At 40.9% G+C, this 25,890-nt stretch overlaps 1 protein-coding gene across 1 annotated transcript in view; it reads left to right on the plus strand.

The window, feature by feature from the left end:
* Window positions 1-25,890, plus strand: part of FILIP1 (filamin A interacting protein 1) — a 265,510-nt gene that overhangs the window by 208,838 nt on the left and 30,782 nt on the right. The window contains 2 exon segments of the mRNA XM_033938162.1: window positions 20,217-20,808; window positions 20,810-23,017. Of these exon segments, the coding sequence (XP_033794053.1) occupies window positions 20,217-20,808; window positions 20,810-23,017 (2,800 nt within the window).

Here is a 25,890-nt window from a genome sequence, read left to right on the forward strand (position 1 = left end):
CCAGTAGATGTGGTCACCTTGACAACAAGACCCTCTCACCTACTTTTCCGATGATGTAATGCAGAGGCCGTATCACCTGCAAAGGAAATTGAGCTGCAAGAAATAAAGACCACGTCTTCCTCCTTCAAGTTGCTATTAACTGACGTAGGCTTTTACCAATTCATCTGCTTGTTTGCTGAAAGGCCCCTTTTCTCTTCAAGGAACTAGAGGAAAAAACTTTGCTCTGTCACAACATTTTTATCAAAATTGTTTTATTTTGTTGAAAGAAAGATTTGTTTTTAACCAATTATCAAAAGAGACTATAGCCTCATTATATGAGCTATGTTAGGGATTAATGTGCTTTTTTATATATATCTTTATTAATTTTTCAGTCTAAATACAGTGCATAAAGGAATACATACAAGTAATTTGAAAAACAGCACTTACATCCATCAATAAATACATGAGAAATCATTTTCTCCCCCCTCCCACTCACCCTAATTCCAATTTATTCAATTAAACCATACAACAGTACTTACATGTAATTAATAAACAAATCCTAATATAACATCACTCTCCCTCCCACCCATCCTCTTCCCTGGATGTGCAAATCAAATCGGTAACAAGGGAATAAACCATTTAATTAAAATTAATAAAATTGATCAATGGACCCCCATCAGTTTAAACAACTTATTATTACCCATTTGTTCAGAATTCATTTTCTCGTATTTATAACACAAGCATAATGAATTCCACCAAAAAGTGAAATTTAATCTGTCAAAATTCTTCCAGTTTTTAGTGACCATTTGCATGGCTACCCCAGTCATTATACCAAGTAATCTGCTTTTATGTCTATCTATTGGAGGTGTAGGAGATAACAATATCCCAAAGATTACCGCTTCATACGACAGCGAAACCGCAGTCTCCAGAATCAAATTAATATGTCTCCATATAGATTTCCAAAAGTTGAGTATCAAAGGACAATAGAACAACAAATGATCCAGTGTTCCTATTTCAAGATGACAGTGCCAGCATCTATTAGACTATCTAATTATCTAACTTTTGCAAACGAACAGGGGTCCAGAAAGTTATGTGTAACAAAAAAAAACAAAAACCAGGTTTGTCTCATAGATGCTGACGCTGTACATCTCTTCCTCCAAGTCAAAATCCGTGGCCTTTGAGTAGCAGAAGTTTGTTGCTTTATCTCAATGCTCTTAAATGTCTTTTAGACTAGTTTTAGGTTTAGTTGCCATTCTAAGTAAAGCATGTCCGGAAGATGCTCTAATACTTCAGGAAGGATCCAATACATACCCTGCCACATTATAAAAGCTTGATGGTATCTATAGAAATTTGGAAAATTTACCCCACCTGCTGCAATTGGTTTTTGCAAAGATACTAAAGCAATTCTAACAGTTTTACCTAACCATATAAATTTAGTGAGAATTCCATTCAATTTAAGGACCCCTGAAAATAAATTTCTCAACATACTCATTTGGTAGTAAACTACAGGCAAAATCATTTTAATAGTTTGGACTCTCCCCCACCAAGAAAGATGTGATGGATTCCAATGCTCACACATTTCTTTGACTTTCAGCAATAAAGATTTTTCATTTACTGTCATTGTGTCTTCCAATTTATTTTGAATCATGATGCCTAAGTATTTTATACCCTCTTCCTTCTAAAGGAATGGGAATAAACCTTATACACAGTGCACATTTAACGGAAGAACCTCTGATATGCTCCAATTTATTTTGTATCCAGAAAATTTACCAAATCTATCAATCAATTTCAGTAAATGCAGAATGATAGATTCAGTATTTTTCAGATGAAGCAAGATATCATCTACATAAGCAGAAATCTTATATTCCTGACCTGCATAAGGAATCCCCTGTATCTCCTTTGCCTGCTGAATAGCCAACAACAAGGTTTCCAGAACATTGTCAAAAAGCAAAGGAGATAAGGGACGTCCTTGTCTAACTCCTCTTCCCAGACAAAAAACATTCAGAAAATGTATTATTAATATATAATTTGGCAGTAGGGGAACTATACAAGGTTTGAATCATTTGTATAAATCCGGCTCCTATACCAAACCGATCCATCGCTTGATACATAAAAGTCCATTCCACACGATCAAAGGCTTTCTCTGCATCCAGAGAGACAGAGAAAGCCAGATCATTCATTGTTTTTGATAAACTTAGCATATGAAATGACAATTATTATTATTATTTGTATTAATTATTATTTGATTAATAATTATTAATGTATTATTTGAAGACAATCTAGTATTATTTGAAATGATAATCTAGTATTATTTGAAGAATGTCTTTGAGCAACAAAACCAGTTTGGTGCATACCGATCATATAAGGGAGAGCCTTGGCTAATCTTAGAGCCAATAGCTTAGCCAGGAGTTTTCTATCCACATTAATTAAAGAAATAGGCCTGTAATTCGAAACCAAAAGGGGATCTTTATTTGGTTTCGGCAAAACAATGGTTAAAGATTCTGCCATAGTACCTGAAATTTAACCTTTAGTCAGTTGTGACTGATATAAATTTAGAAGATGAGGTAATAGTATAGTTTGGAATGATTTGAAAAACTCTAATGTAAATCCATCACTACCCGGAGCGGATCCAACCCTGAGGGATTTCAATGCTGCCTGGAGTTCCTTAAGTGCTTCAAGATTTCCTTTTATGTGCTCGGGAATTTTTGGCCCATGAATTAACTTTAAAAATTCTAAACCCTCAATTTCTTTATTTGAATAAAGCTCAGAAGAATATAAAGCCTTGTAATATTCCAAAAATTGTTTTAATATATTTCCAATTTGAGTATGAGTTGTACCCTTCTCATCTTTAATGGCCCCAATCTTTACTTTTCTTTTTTTAGCTTTAAGATAATTAGCTAATAATCTTCCCACTTTATTCGAGTTTCCATAATACAGAGCCTGCTGAGAAAACAAATCTTTTCTAGCCAATTGTGAGGAAATCTCATATTTATATTTAGCTTTCAAAAGAGCCTGTAAAGTATTTTATTCCCATTTCAAGGCCAATTGTGACTATAAAGTCAAAATAGTTTGTTCCAAATTGGAGAATTATAATTTAAGCATTCTCCTAATATGCGCCGAATATGAAATTATTTGCCCTCTTATTGTAGCTTTGAAAGCATCCCATAAAGTTTCCAAAGAGATTTCCTCCGAGGTATTGAGTTGAAACTACTCATTCATTTTTACCTGAATTTCCTCAAGAAAGTTTGACTCTGCAAGCAATGTATTATTAAACCTCCAAACAGGTCTATTAGGATCTTTTTCAGTAAACTGGAATTCTATCCAAATTCCAGCATGATCCATCAAAAGGATCGGATCTTTGCTGGCTTTGGTAACCTGTTGAGTTAAATGATGTGAAACAAAAATATAATCAATTCTTGAAAATGATTTATGAACATGAGAGCAAAAGGAAAATTTGTGAGCATTAAAATGAAGAATCCGCCATATATCTTTCAATCCACATGAATGCACAAGATTGTCCAATCCTAATGATTTTAATTGTTTACTAGGTTGTTTATCCAATAGTGGATCCATGACAGCATTAAAATCTCCGGCTACAATTAAATTAGATGTAGCCAATGACAGAATTAATTGCTGGAGTTTTTTTTTTTTTTTTTTTAAAGAATTCAGCCTGATTTGGATTAGGAGCATAAACATTAAAAATTGTCAGGGCATTTTTTCCTGAAGTCATGTCCACATGGAGCCATCTACCCATAGGATCAGCTTGAGGATTACCAAACACTGCAGAATATTTCTTATTGACTAGGATAGCCACACCAACTTTTTTTTCCCACTGCAGGTATTAAAAAACAATGCTTTACCCATCCCCCTTCCAATTTAGCTGACTCACTTGATGATAAATGTATTTCTTGTATAAAGTACTATAGCAAAAATCCCAAGACAAAATATCCTTAAAAGACACCAAAATATAAGTTGGGCATGCCCTAGGACATTGCAGGAAAGGTAACTCCCTAGACTCCACCAAAAATATATAAACCTCAAATCTAAAATCAAAATTTTTAAGATACGGAGCACCCTCAGCGTGAGTTTGAAAGCTTTAAAGAGCAACTGAGGGAGCAGCTCTAGTGCTTAGAATAGTAAAGCCAGCAAACACTGAGCAGAGATTATCACTCACTGCCAGCTGCACACCATCATCTGGGTGTTCCTGTGTGCTTTAAAGTGCAAGTCAAGTGCAAACAATGTGCAATAAATAAATATATATAAAAGTGGAAGACAAAAAGTTCACTGTCCTACAATGCCCCGAATGCCTAACCCACTGACCTGAACATAGAATGAAAAAATGAGTCACCTATCCCTCCAGTTACTTAGCTGAATAAAGGTGCTGTAGTCAAAAAGTAGCAAGGAGAGTCCAGCTTTTTTTGGATCAAAGACCAAAGTTAAGGTGCAGTCTTCTTTCAACATGGCTTGACCCAGCAGGGTTTCAGGGCAATAGCCCCTTCCTCAGGAACTGAACAGGCCAACACGACTGTAGGTCAGAGTGATTCTAGGCAGGCAAGGCAAAAAGGGGGAGGAACCGGAGACACAGCAGCATCTTTAAATTCTCAGGCAATTAGCAGCATAATCCCATTAGAGCTTACAACAGCATTCACACCCTAGCAGGGAGAGGAGAGCCTGGAGAGAAGGTAAAACACCGCCACCCAGTGCATGAACACAGAAGTAATCACAAAATGAAAAGATGAAAAAAAAACTGTGCATTTAAATAATAGAGTTCCATTCTATCATGTCATTGAGCCCTAAAGGTTTCACAGCCTACAACTCAAATATCCAAAATTGTTCTCTCAGTTGGATCCTAGCACTCCGATCACCCTGGAAATTTGAAGGAATTTGCTTAATCACAAACCAATGTAACTGGGTAAACACATGTTGAAACTCCAAGCAGTGACTCACCATAGGGGTGGTCAGGGTAGCAGCATTGAGTTTACCAGAACAAAAGAAGTTATCCTGCCACTGTATCGAGCAATGGTGCGCCCACATCTGGAATACTGCGTCCAATACTGGTCGCCATACCTCAAGAAGGACATGGCAATACTCGAAAGGGTCCAGAGGAGGGCAACGAGGATGATAAAGGGTATGGAGAACCTTTCATATGCCGAACGGTTAGACAGGCTGGGGCTCTTTACCCTGGAGAAGCGGAGACTGAGAGGGGACATGATAGAAACTTATAAAATCATGAAAGGCATAGAGAAGGTGGAGAGGGACAGATTCTTTAGACTAGCAGGGACAACTAAAACAAGAGGTCATTCAGAAAAACTGAGAGGAGACAGATTCATAACGAATGCAAGGAGGTTCTTCTTCACTCAGAGGGTGGTGGACACCTGGAACGCGCTTCCCGGAGAGGTAATAAGACAGAGTACAATTCTGGGGTTCAAAAAGGGACTGGATGACTTCCTGGAAGCGAAGGGGATAGCAGGGTACAGATAGAGGTTTACCGTACAGGACATTGAGCGAATAGGGTATGGATATTTCAGTGCAAGTCAAGTGCAAACAATGTGCAATAAATAAATATATATAAAAGTGGAAGACAAAAAGTTCACTGTCCTACAATGCCCCGAATGCCTAACCCACTGACCTGAACATAGAATGAAAAAATGAGTCACCTATCCCTCCAGTTACTTAGCTGAATAAAGGTGCTGTAGTCAAAAAGTAGCAAGGAGAGTCCAGCTTTTTTTGGATCAAAGACCAAAGTTAAGGTGCAGTCTTCTTTCAACATGGCTTGACCCAGCAGGGTTTCAGGGCAATAGCCCCTTCCTCAGGAACTGAACAGGCCAACACGACTGTAGGTCAGAGTGATTCTAGGCAGGCAAGGCAAAAAGGGGGAGGAACCGGAGACACAGCAGCATCTTTAAATTCTCAGGCAATTAGCAGCATAATCCCATTAGAGCTTACAACAGCATTCACACCCTAGCAGGGAGAGGAGAGCCTGGAGAGAAGGTAAAACACCGCCACCCAGTGCATGAACACAGAAGTAATCACAAAATGAAAAGATGAAAAAAAACTGTGCAGTTAAATAATAGAGTTCCATTCTATCATGTCATTGAGCCCTAAAGGTTTCACAGCCTACAACTCAAATATCCAAAATTGTTCTCTCAGTTGGATCCTAGCACTCCGATCACCCTGGAAATTTGAAGGAATTTGCTTAATCACAAACCAATGTAACTGGGTAAACACATGTTGAAACTCCAAGCAGTGACTCACCATAGGGGTGGTCAGGGTAGCAGCATTGAGTTTACCAGAACAAAAGAAGTTATCCTGCCACTGTATCGAGCAATGGTGCGCCCACATCTGGAATACTGCGTCCAATACTGGTCGCCATACCTCAAGAAGGACATGGCAATACTCGAAAGGGTCCAGAGGAGGGCAACGAGGATGATAAAGGGTATGGAGAACCTTTCATATGCCGAACGGTTAGACAGGCTGGGGCTCTTTACCCTGGAGAAGCGGAGACTGAGAGGGGACATGATAGAAACTTATAAAATCATGAAAGGCATAGAGAAGGTGGAGAGGGACAGATTCTTTAGACTAGCAGGGACAACTAAAACAAGAGGTCATTCAGAAAAACTGAGAGGAGACAGATTCATAACGAATGCAAGGAGGTTCTTCTTCACTCAGAGGGTGGTGGACACCTGGAACGCGCTTCCCGGAGAGGTAATAAGACAGAGTACAATTCTGGGGTTCAAAAAGGGACTGGATGACTTCCTGGAAGCGAAGGGGATAGCAGGGTACAGATAGAGGTTTACCGTACAGGACATTGAGCGAATAGGGTATGGATATTTCAGGTTAGGTAGGGAACACTTTCAGGTCATGGACCTGGGGGGCCGCCGCGGGAGCGGACTGCCGGGCACGATGGACCCCTGGTCTGACCCGGCAGAGGCAACGCTTATGTTCTTATGTTCTTATGTTCTCTACCAGCCGAGTCATGATCTGTCTGCTTGTGCACACTACGTAGATTTTTTGACAGGGACAAATGATAATATTTATGACACAAGCTGACACTCAAGTAGTATGAGCTCTCAAACGATAGCTTTTGTGGTTAGTGGGATGAGTCCAGCAATCCAGTTGCAGAGATATGGCACACATCTGACACGTGCCACATGGACCGTGGCCCCCAAGTTGATTATAGGTTTGAGAAACTGCAGGAGAAGTAAGCATGTTAGACAGATTTTTGGGTCTAGAAAACGCAATGCATGGACCATCCTTAAAAACATCATGCATGGCCAGAATGCCCCAGAATTTTTTGATGACACTGGCTACCTCCACAGCACGATCAGAATAGGTAAGGACACAAACCTGTTTCTCCATCGGGGGCCTACTGGTCGATTATAAAAACAGACTGGGATTAGCATGTTTTGCACGAGTGTAAGCTTGTTTGATAACCCGTTCAGGATAACCCTTTTGAGCAAAACGATGCCACATAGCACTGGCCTGTCTCTTAAATTCAATAGTGAATGTACAGATCCTGTGAAGCCTCTAGCATCATTTCTAAATAAGCAAGAATGCAAATCTTCATGACCGAAGCTAAATATTATGCGGAAGGCAATAAAAGTAGCAAAATGCTAACTTCCTATTTGAAAAGGAAAAAAGGTCAAATTCAGATCCCAGCCATCCAAAAGGAGGACAACATAAATATAACCGCATATTCTAGAATTTTAGATACATTTCATGAATATTATGAAAAATTATACCAATCAGAATCGCCCTCTACTATGGCTCCTTTGCTTTCCTTTGTACAAAATCTGGAAAGACCAACATGGTCTGCTTCTTATAACATCGCTTTAAATAAGACACTAGACATAGAAGAAATTCTTGTTGCACTGAAACAATAACAATCCAATAAATCTCCAGGAGCCGATGGAATACCTGTGGAATTCCATAAAATTTTTAAAACTGACCTATCACAATATCTCCTAGAACTATTTAACTGCTGATACTGTTAAACTTAGTTATTTTGCAGAGGAAATAATATACAGTTATCCCGAAACCAAATAGAAATCCCCTACAGGTACAGAACTACAAGTCAATTTCACTTCTGAATGTAGACTACAAATTATATGCTAAAGTCTTGGCATACAGGATTAGAACAGTCATCCATAAAGTTATACTTCCTAATCAAATTGGCTTCATGCTTGGACGTCTTATTGCTGACAACTCTAGATTATTTTTCCACTTATCTCACATTGCTGAAACTTCCCAAAATCCTATCATAGCCTTATCTCTTGATGCCGAGAAGGCTTTTGATAGAATTGAATGGAACTATCTCTTTCATAGTTTAGACTGGTTTTGGAGCTCAATCCCCATTCACTCAAATGATTAAGGTTCTTTATTCAAACCCCTCGGCTAGAATAATAGCAAATAATTCTCTTTCTTCTTCATTCAATTTTGCCCTATTTATTTAATCTGGCACTGGAACTGTTACTCATCAATATCAGAAGTAACCCAAAAATCTCTGGCATTGTATGTAAAACTCTTGAAGTTAAACTCTCTGTTTATGCAGACGACGACTTCCTTTATATTTCCAATCCGGAGACTTCAATTAAAGAGCTGAATATTGCTGAATATTCATCTTTTTCAGGATACAAACTAAATCAAGATAAAATGGAAACTCTTCCTTTAAATCATTATGCCAACTCGAATATGATCAAACCTTATAACTTAATATGGGCCTTGGAAAAACTGAAATATCTTGGCGTTGAACTTACTAAATCCCTCCAGGAATCTATAGATATTAATATGCAAAAAATCCTTCAAATAGTTAAAAAATTAATCAAGTCTTGGCATCCTCTCTATCTTTCCTGGTGGGGTCGCTTAAAAACAATTAAGATGATGTTCATGCCCAAAATAAACTACATCTTACTCATGATCCCTTGTCTTTTTCCTCCTACATTTTATAAAAAAAAATAGAATCCCTTTTAGCTTCCTTTTTATCTAATATAATAAAATGGTAGGACGTGCATTCGCACTAAAAAAATCGTGTTCCCTGAGCTGTCACATTTTTTTTAGTGCGCATGCGCGGGTTGTACGTCACCAATGTTCGTCCTCCACCATGCAATGCAAGCCATGTCCGCCGCCGGCCTCGAGCTACTGGGGGCCGGCGGCGTGAGCCGCCCGGCCGGTGCTGAGGCCCCACCTCCCGCTTTCGCCCTACACGGCGACGCCAGACCCGGACCTACAAAACGCTGAGGCCCGTCTTCCGACCTACACGGCGACGCCAGATCCGGCACCACAAAATGGCCCTCACATCCGCGAACATGCTTGCCATGGAAACAGAGGGGATCAGGAGCTAAACATCGATTTTAAAAAACAAACGAACAACAGTGCACAACGACAGAGACACACAGACACTCACAGAAGGACAGGGGGCTAAAGAGACAGATTTAAAAAAATAACAAAACACTAAGGAGAAAGAGAGACACAGGTAAGGAATGCTGCTGGGCAGGGGGAGCAGGGAAGAGGGTCAGGGGAAAAAAGAAGGAGTGCTGCTGGACAGACAGAGCAGGGAAGAGGAACAGGGGAGCAGGGAAGAGGAACGGAGGAGCAGGTAAGAAGTGCTGCTGGACAGGGGGAGCAGGGAATAATGACTGCGGAGCAGGGAAGAAGCTGGACAGGGGGAGCAGGGAAGAGGGACAGGGGGAGCAGGTAAGGAGTGCTGCTGGACAGGGGTAGGTAAAAGGAAGGGAGAAGGCCTACTGCTGGACAGGTGGAACAGGCAAGGGGTGATGGTTGACAGCCGAGGAAAGAGAGAGACAGAAAGTGGTCAAGAGGAGAGAGAGAAAAAGAAATAAAGACACACACATCTATTCTAGCACCCGTTAATGTAACGGGCTTAAATACTAGTGGAAAAATAAGCAACCACGAACAGGGCAGGATTAATTCGTCAAGGGCCCCTAGGCACACAAATACACTGTGCCCCCTGCCCTGTCCCACCCCACCATGCACCCAGGCAGAAACAGGAAGCTGCGTCAGAGGGAAGCTTTGGGCAAGCAGCACTGCTTGCAAAATTACAGTTCCTGTTGCCTTTCTTACCCACGTTGCTTGATTGCCTTACTTTATGTTGATGGGGGGGGCCCATGTTGCCGATTGGGGTGGGGCCCACGTTGCCGATCGGGGGGAGCCCGCATTGCCAATCGATGCTGGAGGGGCCCATCGCCGTTTGGAAAAAACAATGTTGATGACCTCCTTCTTCGGGCTCCCCTGACTATTTCGGGCCCTAGGCACGTGCCTACTTGGCCTATTGGTTAATCCTGCCCTGACCACAAATAGCCCTAAAAAACTCAAATTGAGAAAAGAAGATGGTGGCATTCTTTTTTCCGGACTTTTATGCCAATCATACAGCTTTTATTATTCATCAAGGCCTCTCTATTGGTTTGCAGAACAAGAAAATTATTCACCGATATGGTTTGAAATTGAAAAACAACTTATATTACCGCTCAAACCACGTGCTTATCTGACTGCCCCACACTCTCTGTCTGGTAATCCCTTAATTCAAACGACGACTAAATGTCTGTTGGAATTTGACACACATTTAGGGCTCCTTTTACAAAGGTGAGCTAGCATTTTTAGCGCACGCATTGTATTAGTGTGCACCACCCGAAAAACTACCGCCTGCTCAAGAGGAGGCGGTAGCGGCTAGCGCACGTGGTATTTTAGCATGCGCTATTCCGCGCGTTAAGGCCCTAACGCACCTTTGTAAAAGGAGCCCTTAGAGTTTTCTTATACCAAATCGATATTTACCTCTCTATGGTTTAATTCTATTATCCTCATCAATAAAAAACTATTCCTCTGGAAAGAATGGATAGACAGAGTTGATTTCTTACTTGCTGATTTATTAGACTCGAGTAATAAATTGCTTCCATTCAAAACTATCAAAACTAAGTATGCTCTCCCATGTCAATTATTCTAATTAGGACAACATGAGAACTGTTTATATTTCATTACCAGTAAAGAATCAAACAATAAATTAGCATACAATATAACCCTAAGACTATCTAAGAAACAAACACTAAATAAAACATTTAATAAAATCCTAAGGCTCTCTATACTAGTCTAATATATTCCTAGTAGCTTAATAAGGTTAATTAATTAATCAGCTCAATAACAAGATGCAGACCGTAGTCCAAGAGGGTTGCTATCCAGTCTTTGCATTGAGTGTCACATGTATGATTTTCTCCTGGTTGGTGAGAAGTTATATGTGTGTGCTCGCTGCAAAGAGCTCCTAGCTCTCAGAGAATGAGTACGTTCCCTTGAGGCTAGAGTAGCAGACTTGGAAGAGCTGAGGGAGACAGAGAAGTACATAGAGGAGACCAACAGGGATGTTGTAGAGAAGTCCCACCTCCAGTCTGGTAATCCCTGTGCAGTGGCGTACCTAGCATATGTGACACCCGGGGCCCATCATTTTTTGACACCCCCCCATCTGTATGAAAAACATGATTTTTAGTAACAATCCACATGTCACACATGAATATCTAGGAAAAGGCAGCATCTTGCATACTGCAGTGAGCAGTACATCAATAAACCCATTGTAAAACTAAACAAGCCAGACTAGTACAGATCAATCCTACACAGTCAATCCTAACAGAAAACCATGTCTTTTCGAACACACAGAACACAGAAAACACCTTCACCTAGTATGTAATCACAAACTAACTCCTCCCGCTTTTACAAAACTGTAGTGTGGTTTTTAGCCACGGTGGTAACAGCTCAGATGCCAACGCTAAAAAATGCCCTACAGTTTTGTAAATGGGGAGATAGAATAAAAATACGTAGACAAAGGTTAAACTGAAGCACCAAGAATCTGGACTCTGCATACAATGCAATATCACAGAAACAGCGATGCATCTCACCTAAAGCGATAAATAAATACAATTTTTTTCTACCTTGTCTTCTCTGGTTTCTGCTTTCCTCATCTTTTTGTCACTCTCTTCCTTTCATCCACTGTCTACCCTCTCGCTGCCCCTTCTATATGGCATCTTCTCTCTTTCTGTTCCCGTTCTAGAAACTTTATGCATCCCCCTTCCATTTCTCCCTTCACCCCCATTAGTCTGACATCCATCTTCCTCCCTTCCCTCCTCCAATGGTCTAGCATCTCTCCTCTCCTCTTCTTCCCTTCCCTCTCCCACACCCACATGGTCTAGCATTTCACTCTCTCCTCTCCCTTCCCCCACTTCCATCAGCATCTGCACCCTTTTTCTCCCCCAACCCAATTCCATGCAGTATCCTTCCCCCTTATGTCTCTTTCCCTGCAATTCCATCAGCATCTGCCCCTTTCTCTCCCTCCACCATGCTTCCATACCACCCTGACCCCCTTTCTCACCCTTCACCATGATTCCATACCACCCTGACCCCCCTTTGTCACCCTTCACCATGATTCCATACCACCCTGACCCCCCTTGTCACCCTTCACCATGACTCCATACCACCTTGACCCCCCTTTGTCACCCTCCATACCCTTCCATACCACCATGACCCCCTTTATCACCCTTCACCATATTTCCATACCACCCTGACCCACTTTCTCACCCTTCACCATGATTCCATACCACCATGACCCCCCTTTGTCACCCTCCACACCCTTCCATATCACCCTGACCCTCTGGGCGTCCAAATGGCAGATGAAATTTAATGTGGACAAATGCAAAGTGATGCACATTGGGAAGAATAATATAATTCACAGTTACCGGATGCTAGGGTCCACCTTGGGGGTTAGCGTCCAAGAAAAGGATCTGGGTGTCATCGTAGACAATATGATGAAACCTTCCACCCAATGCGCGGCGGTGGCCAAAAAAGCAAAAAAAGAAGATAGGAATTATTTTAAAAGGGATGGTTAACAAGACAAAGAATGTTATAATGCCTCTGTATCGCTCCATGCTGTGACCTCACCTGGAGTATTGCATTCAATTCTGGTCTCCTTATCTCAAGAAAGATGTAGCAGCACTAGAAAAGGTTCAAAGAAGAGCGACCAAGATGATAAAGAGGATGGAACTCCTCTCACATGAGGAAAGAGTTATGGTTCTTCAGCTTGGAAAAGAGACGGCTGAGACGGAGATATGATTGAAGTCTACAAAATCCTGAGTGGAGTAGAACGGGTACAAGTGGATCGATTTTTCACTCCATCAAAAATTATAAAGACTAGGGGACACGCAATGAAGTTACAGGGAAATACTTTTAAAACCAATAGGAGGAAATTTTTTTTCACTCAGAGAATAGTTAAGCTCTGGAAAACTTTGTCAGAGGTTGTGGTAAGAGTGGATAGCGTAGCTGGTTTTAAGAAAGGTTTGGACAAGTTCCTGGAGGAAAAGTCCATAGTCTGTTATTGAGAAAGACATAAAGGAAGCAACTGCTTGCCCTGAATCGATAGCATGGAATGTTGCTACTCCTTGGGTTTTGGCCAGGTATTAATGACTTGGATTGGCCACCTTGAGAATGGGTTACTGGGCTTGATGGACCATTTGTCTGACCCAGTAAGGCTATTCTTATGTTTTTATGCTCTTATGGCTTTCTCTCTCACTGTTGGTCAGTCCTAAGGAAGTCTCTGATTGGCTCAGGTGTCTCAGGCCCCTCCCAAGGGAGGAGCCCAAGGCGGGGTGGGGTCTAAGGCTCGCATTCGCATCGCGGCCAGGCGGAAGAGAAGGAGCAGGAGGACTTTGCAGTTCTTCCTACTCCCATCACTGGAGATCAGTTTTAAAGGTATGGTGGAGGGGGTTAGGGCACTGGTGGATGGCAGTGGGGGGTTCCGACGGCAGGAAGGAGTTGGTATCCCTCTTGCCATATTCGTGTGGGATGGGGGAGGGTGCATCATTGGGTAAGTTCGGGGGGTGTCCTGATGGCAGGAGGGAGTTGGCATCCCTCCTGCCATATTCACGCGGGTGGGGAGGGCAGCGTCAGGTGGAGCAGCTGGTGGCAGGAAGGAGTGGGCATCCCTCCTGCCATTTTTGGGGGGTTGGGGGAGGATTGTTTTTTTTATTGGCATGATATTTTGTGTGTGTAATACACATAAAATATCTCTGCCATTAAAAAAGAAGAAAAAAACCCCCAACAATCCGGCAGAAGCCCTGACAGCAGTGACAGGAGGCTGCTTCCCTGTCACTACTGTCAGGGTTGCCCCGACTCAATCGCTCACTGAGCGATTGAGTCGGGGAGTTTGGATGCAAATGATTTGCATCTGCATGCAAATCATTTGCATGCAAAAAAGATAGTGAATTAATCGCTGTTTCAAAATTGGCCAACAGCGATTGAATCGCTATCTTTAGTGAATCTGGCCCAAAGCTAGTATTTTTTAGTTAAAGAATTGTAAGAACATCTTTTTATCCAAGGAACTGTATTTTCCCATAGAATTATTATGGCTCCTTTTTTATATAAATTGCCTTGAACTAAATGGTATTAGAGCGATTCAGAAATCTTGTATTAGATTAGATTACAAAACACCTGCAAAAAGACCCAAAAACAGAACTTGTCTAATTCTACATACCTAGCCTGTACTAAGCCATTATTGAAGCAAGGGATTGCATCACTATATTAGACATCCTGTTTCAACCTGGAGCGTTATGAGAACTAGTAACCTCAGCTGATTGGACTGCACCTTCCAACAAGACAACTTGCTTCTTGAATTCAGTCCTGAATGAGAGGAAAGACACAGCCGCCTGGCCTCCGTGTCCTTCTTCTTTTCTGAGCCTGCATCTGCCTAAGCTCAGCTGCTTTCCCTTGCTGAAAGGGCTGTCTGCCTTCCCTGAGTTGCAGGGCTCCGCCCCTTCTCACTGACCATAGTAAATCTGCACAATAATGAGCCATATAAGGGAGGGATGACATCATCAGCGAGTGGTCCCAAGCCAGTTTGCACAACATTCACCTTTCATTGTTCCGATGACATGGCTGGAATGTGATGGTTAATTCCCTGTGGAGGCAGGGGGCTAAGCAGGGCCTGCTGAAGGGGCTGGCAGAAAAACTTTGCTGGGCTGCAGGACTAGAAAGTTGCCTCTTTTCTAAAGTTAGAGGTAAGCAAGCCCAGAGCTGGCTAGATTCAGCAAATGTTTATCTGCTCTTTGCACTGTGCATGCCACTTCTTAATGGGTCTGTTTGTGGCCAGTGGACCTCAGCTGGCTGTGTGACTCCAAATGGGGGCCAGAGAACAGGGCACGAGAGCTGGTGGGGAGCTGCTGATGTGACCTGCTGAAAAGCACAGCCAGATGAATTTTTGTTAGAGTAACCACTGAAGGAAAGCAAAAATGTAGCTCGTGAAAAGAAATAGGATTGGGACTGAACTTTTTTTTTTTTTTTTACTTGTATTCTTCTTCTCCAAAGTTGCATTGCATTATACATTTGTCCTTGCAAGCAACACAGTGGAATATGCTTTTTGCACTGAGGTACCGTGAAAGAGGCGGTGCTTTCTAATGTCATATTGTCTTAAGCAGATGCCATTTTTTGTGTTGCATTTGCTCTCTTTTATCAGGAGACTACTTCTGTTAGGATATGTGTCTTAGGTAACAGCATCTGTTGGATGCTAGCAACATCCTAAGGATGACAAGATTCTGCCGATCCTTTCAGAAGTCTTTTTAATATCCTGACCGCAGGTGGTTAGTGACTCTCATTTCATGGGGGAAGACTAAACTATGTATGAGGGCGGAGGGGGGGGGGGGGTATTTCTCATCCTGAGTCCATGATTGGTTGATGCATGCAGAAATGTCAGCAAAAGAATGATAAATGATACCGATTTTTTGAGTTTAGATAAAAACATATTTGATATAAACAAAAGACCATCTATGAAGGATATACTAGTATAAGTTAACTAGCATTTGCTGTTCCAAAATGTTTTTGACTAGTGAAAATGCTGCTGTAGCCATCCATGCAAAAATAATAACATGAAATAATCACGCTGAAATAAATGCAGTGACCAGACTTCACAACATAGGTATTAATTAGCCCCAGGTTAATATCTGTGCTAAAATCACTTCCAGCCTCTTATGACCCATTGTAGATCTTAACCAGTATCATATACACTACATGATAACAAATGACCTTTCATGGGTAGCTATGACAATGCCAAATTTTGGATAAAGAGGTCTTGAAGCAACCATTTTGAGTGTCTTAAGAGTGATTATATAGGTTTGTTAAATTCATTTTTATCTTATTTATCAATACAATACAGTAAGTACCCCATGAACGCCTACTTCGGAAACTGAAGAACCATGGGGTGGAAGGAGACGTACATAGATGGATCAGGAATTGGTTGGCAGGTAGGAAGCAGAGGGTAGGAGTGAAGGGCCATTACTCGGACTGGAGGAGGGTCACGAGTGGTGTTCCACAGGGGTCAGTGCTCAGACCGCTGCTGCTATTCAATATATTTATAAATGATATAGAAACAGGGACGAAGTGCGAAACAATAAAATTTGCAGACGACACCAAACTATTTAGTGGTGCTCGGACTAAAGAGGACTGCGAAGAATTACAAAGGGACCTGAACAAGCTAGGGGAATGGGTGACAAGATGGCAGATGAAGTTCAATGTAGAGAAATGTAAAATATTGCATTTAGGAAGCAAAAACCCGAGGTACAGCTATACGATGGGAGGGATGTTATTGAGTGAGAGTACCCAAGAAAGGGACTTGGGGAAAATAATGGATAAGAAAATGAAGTCGTCAGCACAGTGTGCAGCGGCCGCTAAGAGAGCAAATAGAATGCTAGGTATAATCAAGAAGGATATTACAACAAGAATGAAAGAAGTTATCCTGCCATTGTATCGGGCGATGGTGCATCTGCATCTGGAGTACTGCATCCAATATTGGTTGCCTTACCTTAAGAAGGATATGGCGATACTCAAGAGGGTTCAGAGGAGAACGACATGTTTGATAAAAGGTATGGAAAACCTTTCATACGCTGAAAGACTGGAGAAAATGGGCTCTTTTCCCTGGAGAAGAGGAGAATTAGAGGGGATATGATAGAGACTTACAAGATCATGAAGGGCATAGAGAAAGTGGAGAGGGAAAGATTCTTCAAACTTTTGAAAACTACAAGAATGAGAGGGCATTCGGAAAAGTTGAAAGGGGACAGATTCAAAACCAATGCTAGGAAGTTCTTCTTCACCCAACGGGTGGTGGACACCTGGAATGCACTTTTAGAGGGCGTGATAGGACAGAGTACGGTATTAGGGTTCAAGAAGGGATTGGACAATTTTCTGAAGGAAAAGGGGATAGAGGGGTACAGATAGAGGACTACTACACAAGTCCTGGACCTCCGCGCGGACGGACTGCTGGGCACGATGGACCTCTGGTCTGACCCAGCGGAGGCACTTCTTATGTTCTTATGTTAACTAAATTATAGACCACATAACCAAGCAGTTCAATGCGGTTCACAAAAAAGTAATAAAAAATAAAATCCAATGAATAAGCAGATTAGAGAAAAACTAGTGACATAAATTTATTAAAAAGAGTATAATTTGCATATAGTGGTATAGGGTAAATAGACTGATTTTTAAATAAAAGAAGATAAAATCAAATAAAAAGTATAATAAAAATTAAGAAATTAGGGGGGTGAGATTGCCTATGATGTGAGCAAGAGCATGTGAAGTATTTACGAAAAAGACCTGAATTGGGTATATAGCTCCATATTCAGAAGGCTTTTTTATACCCCGATAAGATAATGACTTGTAAAGAAAATTAATAATGAAAAAAAGTTTGACCTTTGAGCTCCATGACTCAACACCGGTGGGAATATTTTGAAGTTTGTAGATGAGATATTTGGACCACTTGGTCAGTTTTTATGCAGGAATAATTTTATAAGCAGCATTTTATGTGTGTATGTTTAAACCTTCATGTTACTTTGAGAAGCTGATGATTTGGTTATCTGTGTAGAATATTATCCAGAATTTCTGTTTAAGCAGAATTGGATTACTACATGAATACAGGATGTCCAGTGTGGTACTTGGAGAGACCCCCCAGGAAAGAGACTTGAGAGTACTGGTCGACAAGTCGATGAAGCCATCCACGTAATGCAGGCGGCGGTGAAAAGGGCAAACAGAATGCTAGGAATGATTAAGAAGGGGATCACAAACAGATCGGAGAAGGTTATCATGCCGCTGTATCGGGCCATGGTACACCCTCACCTGGAGTACTGCATCCAGCATTGGTCGCCGTACATGAAGAAGGACATTGTACTACTCAAAAGGGTCCAGAGAAGAGCGACTAAAATGGTTAAGGGGCTGGAGGAGTTGCCGTACAGTGAGAGATTAGATAAACTGGGCCTCTTCTCCCTTGAAAAGAGGAAACTGATAGAGGATATGAATGAAACATTCAAGATAATGAAGGGAATAGACTTCATAGATAAAGACAGGTTGTTCACCCTCTCCAAGGTAGAGAGAACGAGAGGGCACTCTCTAAAGTTAAAAGGGGATAGATTCCGTACAAATGTAAATAAGTTCTTCTTCCCTTTGCTTTTTTGAATGTTTAAACATGCCATGAAAAATCCTATATGAAATTTACCTCTGTGGTGTGCAGCAAGTGGTTTTCTAGTTGGTTAACTGTGATGTCTAGGGTTTTATGGTTGCTAATTCTCTTGACTTCTAAACTGTCTTCCATCAAGCAAATATAGAGATAGTGAAACTCTAGGCACTTTTTTTTTCCAACTGACAGTATCAGACAATAGAATGAATAGCTGCCAAGGAGATCTCAGTCACAGCACCCACAATCTGGAACTCCCTTCCATCTTATATCAGAGCAGAACAAAAGAGACAAATTCGAGGGTAGTTTAATGTGCTTTCTATGAGTAATCTATCCTCTCCACTTTTTTTTAATGCCTTTTACCATCATCCCCTTCCCTTCCCCCTTGTTTTTTTCCCCCTTTTTTGTCTTCTTTTCTTTACAAAATTGTAGTTCTCCTCCCTTTTCCCCTTGTTTGCTGACCTATCCCATGTCTAGTTTGTTATGGTCTACTCTGTCTTATTTGTTGTTTGGTGTCAGTCCTCCCCCATATTTTTTAAAAGTTTATTTTACTGTACAATGCTTTGAATTTTATGATTTAGCGTTTCATCAAATTTTTAATAAACTATGAAACTATGAACTTCCAAAGTTTATGCCCCCCCTTTTACAAAACCACAAAAGCGTTTTTTAGCACAGGCCGGTGCGCTGAATGCTCTGCGCTGTTTCCGACGCTCATAGGAACTCTATGAGTGTCGGGAGCTGCACAGAGCATTCATCACGCCGGCCTGTGCTAAAAAACACTTTTGCAGTTTTGTAAAATCGGGGGTTAATGCGATTTTATTGTGTAATGGCTTTAAAAATGTTGAGTTTTTAAAGCTGTGAGCTGAGTAAACATTGAAACACACAAGTGAATTTTGCTAAAATCATAGTTTAATCCATTAATTGTGCTGTCTCATTATAGGGGAATCCAGCTCCGGTCCTTCAGGGCCACATCTTTGTCTGGTTTTCAGGCTATACCTAGTGAAAATGCATGAGACATTGCCTCTGTTATATATAAATCTATGTCAATGCATATGCATTAAGGACAGCCTGGAGAGCAGACTGGTTTTTAGCTTTTATGGTCTGGAGGTAGATAATGTACCTCTGGTGTACTATAGTAATGCTAATATTGGTTTACACCATATTCCCTTTCTCTCGCATAGCAGTTGATAATAAAGTTGATTTCAATAGACCATCAATAGTAGTGAGGAATTTTAGTTGAAAAATGACCAATGAATATATGTAATTAAAAATAAGAAAAACCTACACTAAAAGTGTATAAAGTGGAAATAAAAAAAAAATCCTCTGGATATATATATTATAAGCTCTGAAGATTTATGGAGTGGAATAAATAAGTTGACAGTCACCAGTAATGGGATGTTCTCACTCACTGTACCCATCTGGGTTGTGGCCTAAAAGCCTTTTGATGTGTGGTTCAGTCTTGGCGAGCCTACATTAGGAACTGAGGACCCTCGCAAACACTTTATATTATATTATCATTAACCATCATAATACTTAGATCATGTAGTGGTGATCGTCAACTTATTCATTCTGCTCCACTAGTCTTGAGAGCTTATAATATACTCGTATATCCAGAGGATTTCTAAAAATTTATTTACAATGAATATATGTGATATGGAAAATAAGAGCATTAGCTTTAAAAGAATAAAAATTATGTTGTATATGAATGTAGTTTGTCTTGTTTTGTAATTCACGTACTTTTGAATATTTTTTTCAGATTAAAGAAACTTCTTGAGCAGGAGAAGGCATATCAAACTCGCAAGGATAAAGAGTACACCAAAAGGCTCAATAAAGTAAGAGATGAATTGGTCAAACTCAAGTCATTTGCTCTCATGCTCGTAGATGAAAGGCAAATGCACATTGAACAACTGGATCAGCAAAGTCAAAAGATACAAGACCTTACTCAAAAGCTTCAGGAAGAAGATGAGAAACTTCGAGCTGTTTCCTTAAAAGCAAATGAAGACAACCAAAAGCTGATAAATCTGGAAGCAGAGCTTGCACACAAGACTTCAAAGTATTCACAGGATCATGAAGAAATGACTACTAAATTGGTTAATCAAGAGTCCAATAATCGACATCTGAGACTTAAATTTGGGGGTCTGACTCGCAGAATAGAGGAGCTAGAAGAAACCAACCAGAATCTTCAGAAAGCTGAAGAAGAACTAAAAGAACTTAGGGAGAAAATAGCAACTGGAGAATGCGGGAACTCTAGTTTGATGGCCGAAGTAGAAAATCTACGTAAGCGTGTGCTTGAAATGGAAGGCAAGGATGAAGAGATAACAAAAACAGAATCACAGTGCAAAGAACTGAAAAAAAAAACTACAAGAAGAAGAACATCATAGCAAGGAACTGAAACTAGAAGTAGAAAAATTGCAGAAGAGAATGTTTGAACTGGAAAAGTTGGAAGAGGCATTTAACAAAAGCAAGTCTGAGTGCTCCCAGCTTCACTTTAATTTGGAGCGAGAAAAAAATATAACTAAAGACTTGATAAATGAATTAGAAATGGTAAAGGCTCGGGTAAAGGAACTTGAGTCTTCAGAAGGGAGGCTGGAAAAAGCTGAGCTCAATTTAAAAGACGATCTCACAAAGCTAAAATCATTTACTGTTATGCTAGTAGATGAAAGAAAGAACATGATGGAGAAAATAAAACAAGAAGAGCGTAAAGTTGAAGACTTAAACCAGAACTTAAAGATGGAACAGGGTAAAGTTATGGAAGTAACTGAAAAACTGATAGATGAAAGTAAAAAGCTTCTGAAACTTAAAACAGAAATGGAAAAAAAAGTTTACAATTTGACAAAAGAAAGAGATGAGTGGATGAGCAAACTGAGAAATGAAGAAGAAAAGTCAAGAGAATTAGATTCTAAGATAGATCTTTTTAAAAAGAGGATAGAAGAAGCAGAAAGAGAAGCAGCAGAAATAAGAGCAAAAAGAGAACTTGAAGCTGTTTGCCAAGAGGAAAACAAGAGTAAGGAGCTAATCCTTGAGATTGATAGATTGAGGAAACGTCTCAAACAACTGGAAGTAGTTGAAGGTGATTTAATGAAGACTGAAGATGAGTATGACCAACTAGAACAAAAATTTAGGACTGAGCAAGATCGAGCAAACTACCTTTCTCAGCAGCTGGAAGAAATGAAGATCCAAATTGGCAAAAACAAAGCAATAGAGAAGGGGGAGGCAGTAAGCCAGGAAGCAGAGCTGCGGCACAGATTTCGACTGGAAGAGGCTAAAAGCAGAGATTTAAGAGCAGAAGTTCAAGCTCTTAAAGAGAAGATCCATGAGCTGATGAACAAAGAAGATCAATTGTCTCAATTACAAGTTGACTATTCAGTTCTTCAGAAAAGATTTATAGAAGAAGAAAATAGAAACAAAAATATGGGACAAGACGTCATGAACTTGGCAAAAGAATTGGAACTTTCTAAACGTTATAGTCGTGCCATCAGACCCAGCATGAATGGTAAGCGGATGGTAGATGTTCCTGTGACTTCCACTGGTATACAAACAGATGCCATATCCAGTGAAACTGCAGAAGAAGAAACCCCAGCAGTGTTCATAAGAAAGTCAGTTCAAGAGGAGAATCATATCATGAATAACCTGAGGCAGGTGGGGTTGAGAAAACCTATGGAACGATCCCCTGTTCTTGAAAGATACCCTCCAGCAGCAAATGAGATCAACATCAGGAAATCCTGGATCCCTTGGATGAGAAAGAGGGAAAATGGTCCCCAGCTCATTCCTGAAAAAGGAACTCGAGTAAACAGTAGTCCTGGTCGGCCTGGGGAGATTTTTCTCTCACCAAAGCAGGGGCAACCTCTTCATATTCGGGTGACTCCTGATCATGAGAATAGCACAGCTACTCTGGAAATAACTAGTCCACCTGCTGAAGATTTCTTTTCAAGTACAACTGTAATCCCTACTTTGGGACACCAGAAGCCAAGGATTACTATTATTCCATCTTCAAACATTACATCCCAGCAAGTAAAAAGTAGTGAAAACTCAGAATTGCCAGAACGTGCCATGTCACCTGTGACCATAACAACATTCTCCAGGGAAAAGTCTACAGAAAATATGAAAACACCTTTCGCTGACAGACCTACATCCCCAATCCAGATACTAACCGTGTCAACATCTGCAGCACCTGCAGAAATATCAGTGTCTCCTGAATCCCAAGGAATGACCATGGGGCGTGCAGTTTTCAAAGTAACTCCGGAAAAACAGACTGTCCCGACACCAATCCGCGAGTATAACTCTAATGCCAACATAATCACAACAGAAGACAACAAGATTCACATTCATTTGGGCTCCCAGTTTAAAAGATCTCCTGTTGCTTCTTCTGAGGGAATAAGTCCATTGATCACAGTAAGACCTCTACACGTAGCCAGTGAAAACAAGGAATGCTCAACTGGTACAGTTCTCCGTTCTCCTCGAAACAATCTGTCCTCAAGGTCCGTGGCTAATAAAGTGACCAGCACAATCACTATAACTCCTGTAACAACTTCATCCACACGAGGATCCCAATCAGTGGTAAGTATTTGAATGACCAGCTTTCATTTTGTATAAATAGTACTTGGGGATTCAGAATCTACACCAAGTTTCCAAGTTTATTAAAAATTGATATAGCTGTCTAAGCCGTGTACAAGATTATAGTAAAAAGTTTAAAATTACAGGGGGATAAAAACAGAGACATACGACGTGACATTTGTAAATAGAAAAGACACATAAAAGGTGCCAAGCTCTACACTTGTGGAGATGGCGCGGTATACAATCCTAAGGTTTAGTTTAGTTTAGTTTACATGGGGAGGGGTTCTTACTCTCTTCCTTTTTGAGAGTCATTAGAGGCGGGGAAGTCATAGGTTGTACGCATCCCTAAATAGGAAGGTTTTTAAGTTTCCTTTGAATACCACTGTGAAGCATTCCAAGAATATTAGTTTATATTATATTTATTTTTTCCGGCAACTAGTAGTTGAGTCTACACCACCTGTATGTAAAATTATGCACATGATGCCTTGGCAATGCATGCATAATCTCATGCTCAGATTGAGGCAGTTGGCACTTCACATACGTTTGTATTTTCATGGAAAAAGTACCCACAGAAATACTAGTTGCAAATTTGCATGTACGGTATATTTTTTATACTCAATTTTGAAAGGGCAATTTTCCTCTTTGAAAACTGTATAAAGGCAGTACGAGTTGTGTCTACCGACTTTACACTTCTGTGCACAGTATGGAAATTGCCAGCATAGTGTACCCAGCTGAAAGAATAACCCAGAACCAGAAAACTGCTCCTTTAAAATTTTAACGAGTGCTTCTGTCCAGTATATGATTTTATGCAGGTGAAGAGAAGGGTTTTAGTAGTAAGTCATGAACTGCACTAGCCATTATCCTACCTGGTTAAGCAGCGCTGGATATCAGGCCTTGTATAAAGATATATATAATCCTATTAAAAGCATACAGCACGTCTTTGTAATCTGCACTCACTTGTACTTGTAGAGTGAATTCTTTAACAGCAAGGTAGACCTTTTCTGTGTTACATTTGATTGAAGAACGGTTCCTTTTTTTTTTATATATTTGTATATAAATAATTTTGAAATTTCAGTTTAAAAAAGTGAGGTGGACCAAGAGTTATAGTGGCCTCAGATAGCTACCCAGCAAAGTGAACCCTCTGAAGCAGATCTGTGTTTCTCAGCTCTGCTGGAAGATAATGTAGACAGTTTGCAAGTGATGATCTCAACTTGTCTCTGCTTATGAGTTCGCAATAGGATAATATCAGCCTCGGGCTGCTATTTCTTACTGCTCTCATTGATCCTTTGACCCTTCCTAGTTTTATAGTTCATGATGACAGTGAGTAGCATAGCAAGGGAAGGTCACAGAAGGAAGATGGTGCTCGGCATCCCCCCCCCCACCCCCCGGGATGGCGGGGGCGGGGTCTCTAAACCAAACTCCCCCATACCTCTTAAATCCTTCTGTTGTTCACCAGCTTCTAGCATGGTCTCTTAACTCATATCAGCTCGAGCCTTCCCTCTAGCGTAACGTTCTGATCCCATGATAAGAGGGAGGGAGCAGGATTGGCGTGAACAGCAGGTAGGAGACTCTGCTCACTGCCAGCAAAATATAGAAGGATTTAAGAACAAGACTTGCCATACTGGATCAGGTCAGTGGTCCATCTAACCCAGTATCCTGTTTCCACAGTGGCCAATCCAGGTCACAAATACCTGGCAAAACCCCAAACAGTAACAACATTCCATGCTACTGATCCCAGGACAAGCAGTAGAAATGCCAGTGGGGAAGCGCAGTGAAAAGACTCCATTGCCAGGGAAAGGAGAGATGCTGGGCAGCTGCTGGATGGTGCCCCTGCCATGGCAGGGCCTAGGATGCTCTGCCTCCCCATCCCCCTTTTGCTATGCCATTAATGACAATCAAAAATGGATTACATTTAGTCACAAAGCTGCCATGGATCCCCTTACTCATGCTCTTATTTATTTATTTTTTCAATACTGTTCTCCCAGGGGAGCTCAGAATGATTTTATTCAGGGACTCAAACATTTTTCCCTGTCTGTCCTGGTGGGCTCACAATCTATCTAATGTGCCTGGGGCAATGGAAGGATTAAGTGATTTGCCCATGGTCACAAGGAGCAGTGTGGGTTTGAACCCACAGCCCCAGGGTGCTGGGGCTGTAGCTTTAACCACTGCGCCACACTCTCCCCTTCTCCTGTGGGATGTCTTCTGATACACTGAGGGCTCCTTTTACTAAACTGCGATAGCGTTTTTAGCGTGTGCTAAACTCGCGCTACGCAGCTAGAACTAACGCCAGCTCTATGGTGGCGTTAGCGTCTAACGTACGCGGCAATTCTGCGCGCGCTAAGCACGTGCTAAAACCGCTATCGCAGCTTAGTAAAAGGAGCCCCGAGTTTCCACAGGAATATCACTGTCCTCTGGAGCAGACTGGGAGAGACCTGCCAGACCAGTCAACAGCTACCCAATCCATACCAATTGTTTCTCTTCTGTTCCTTAGGCTGATTCCCTCTTGAACTATTTCTCTCTTTTCTTTCTTTTTTTTCATTTGAGTTTTACGTAATAATGACAAACAATCATTTAGAAACAGAAAAGTAGTCTCACAAATCAAATCAAAGGTGAAATATATTAATTCTGCTAGTCTACATCAAGCGGAACATCCATTCACTTAACCCAGAGGGACTGAAACATCCAAAATTAAATAACACTGAAAATGCAGGATAAGGAAAAAAAATAGCATTTAGAACATATGGGGCTCATAATCAAAAAACTAAAACATTCAAAAAATTGCATAAGTTGGCACTTGGGTGACCTAATTACTGGGACATCCAAGTGCCGATAATCAAAACCCTGTTCCTGAATGTCTAGCAGGATGCATTGGGAAG

This window comes from Geotrypetes seraphini, chromosome 3 (genome assembly GCF_902459505.1).
Source record: "Geotrypetes seraphini chromosome 3, aGeoSer1.1, whole genome shotgun sequence".
NCBI lineage: Eukaryota > Metazoa > Chordata > Amphibia > Gymnophiona > Dermophiidae > Geotrypetes > Geotrypetes seraphini.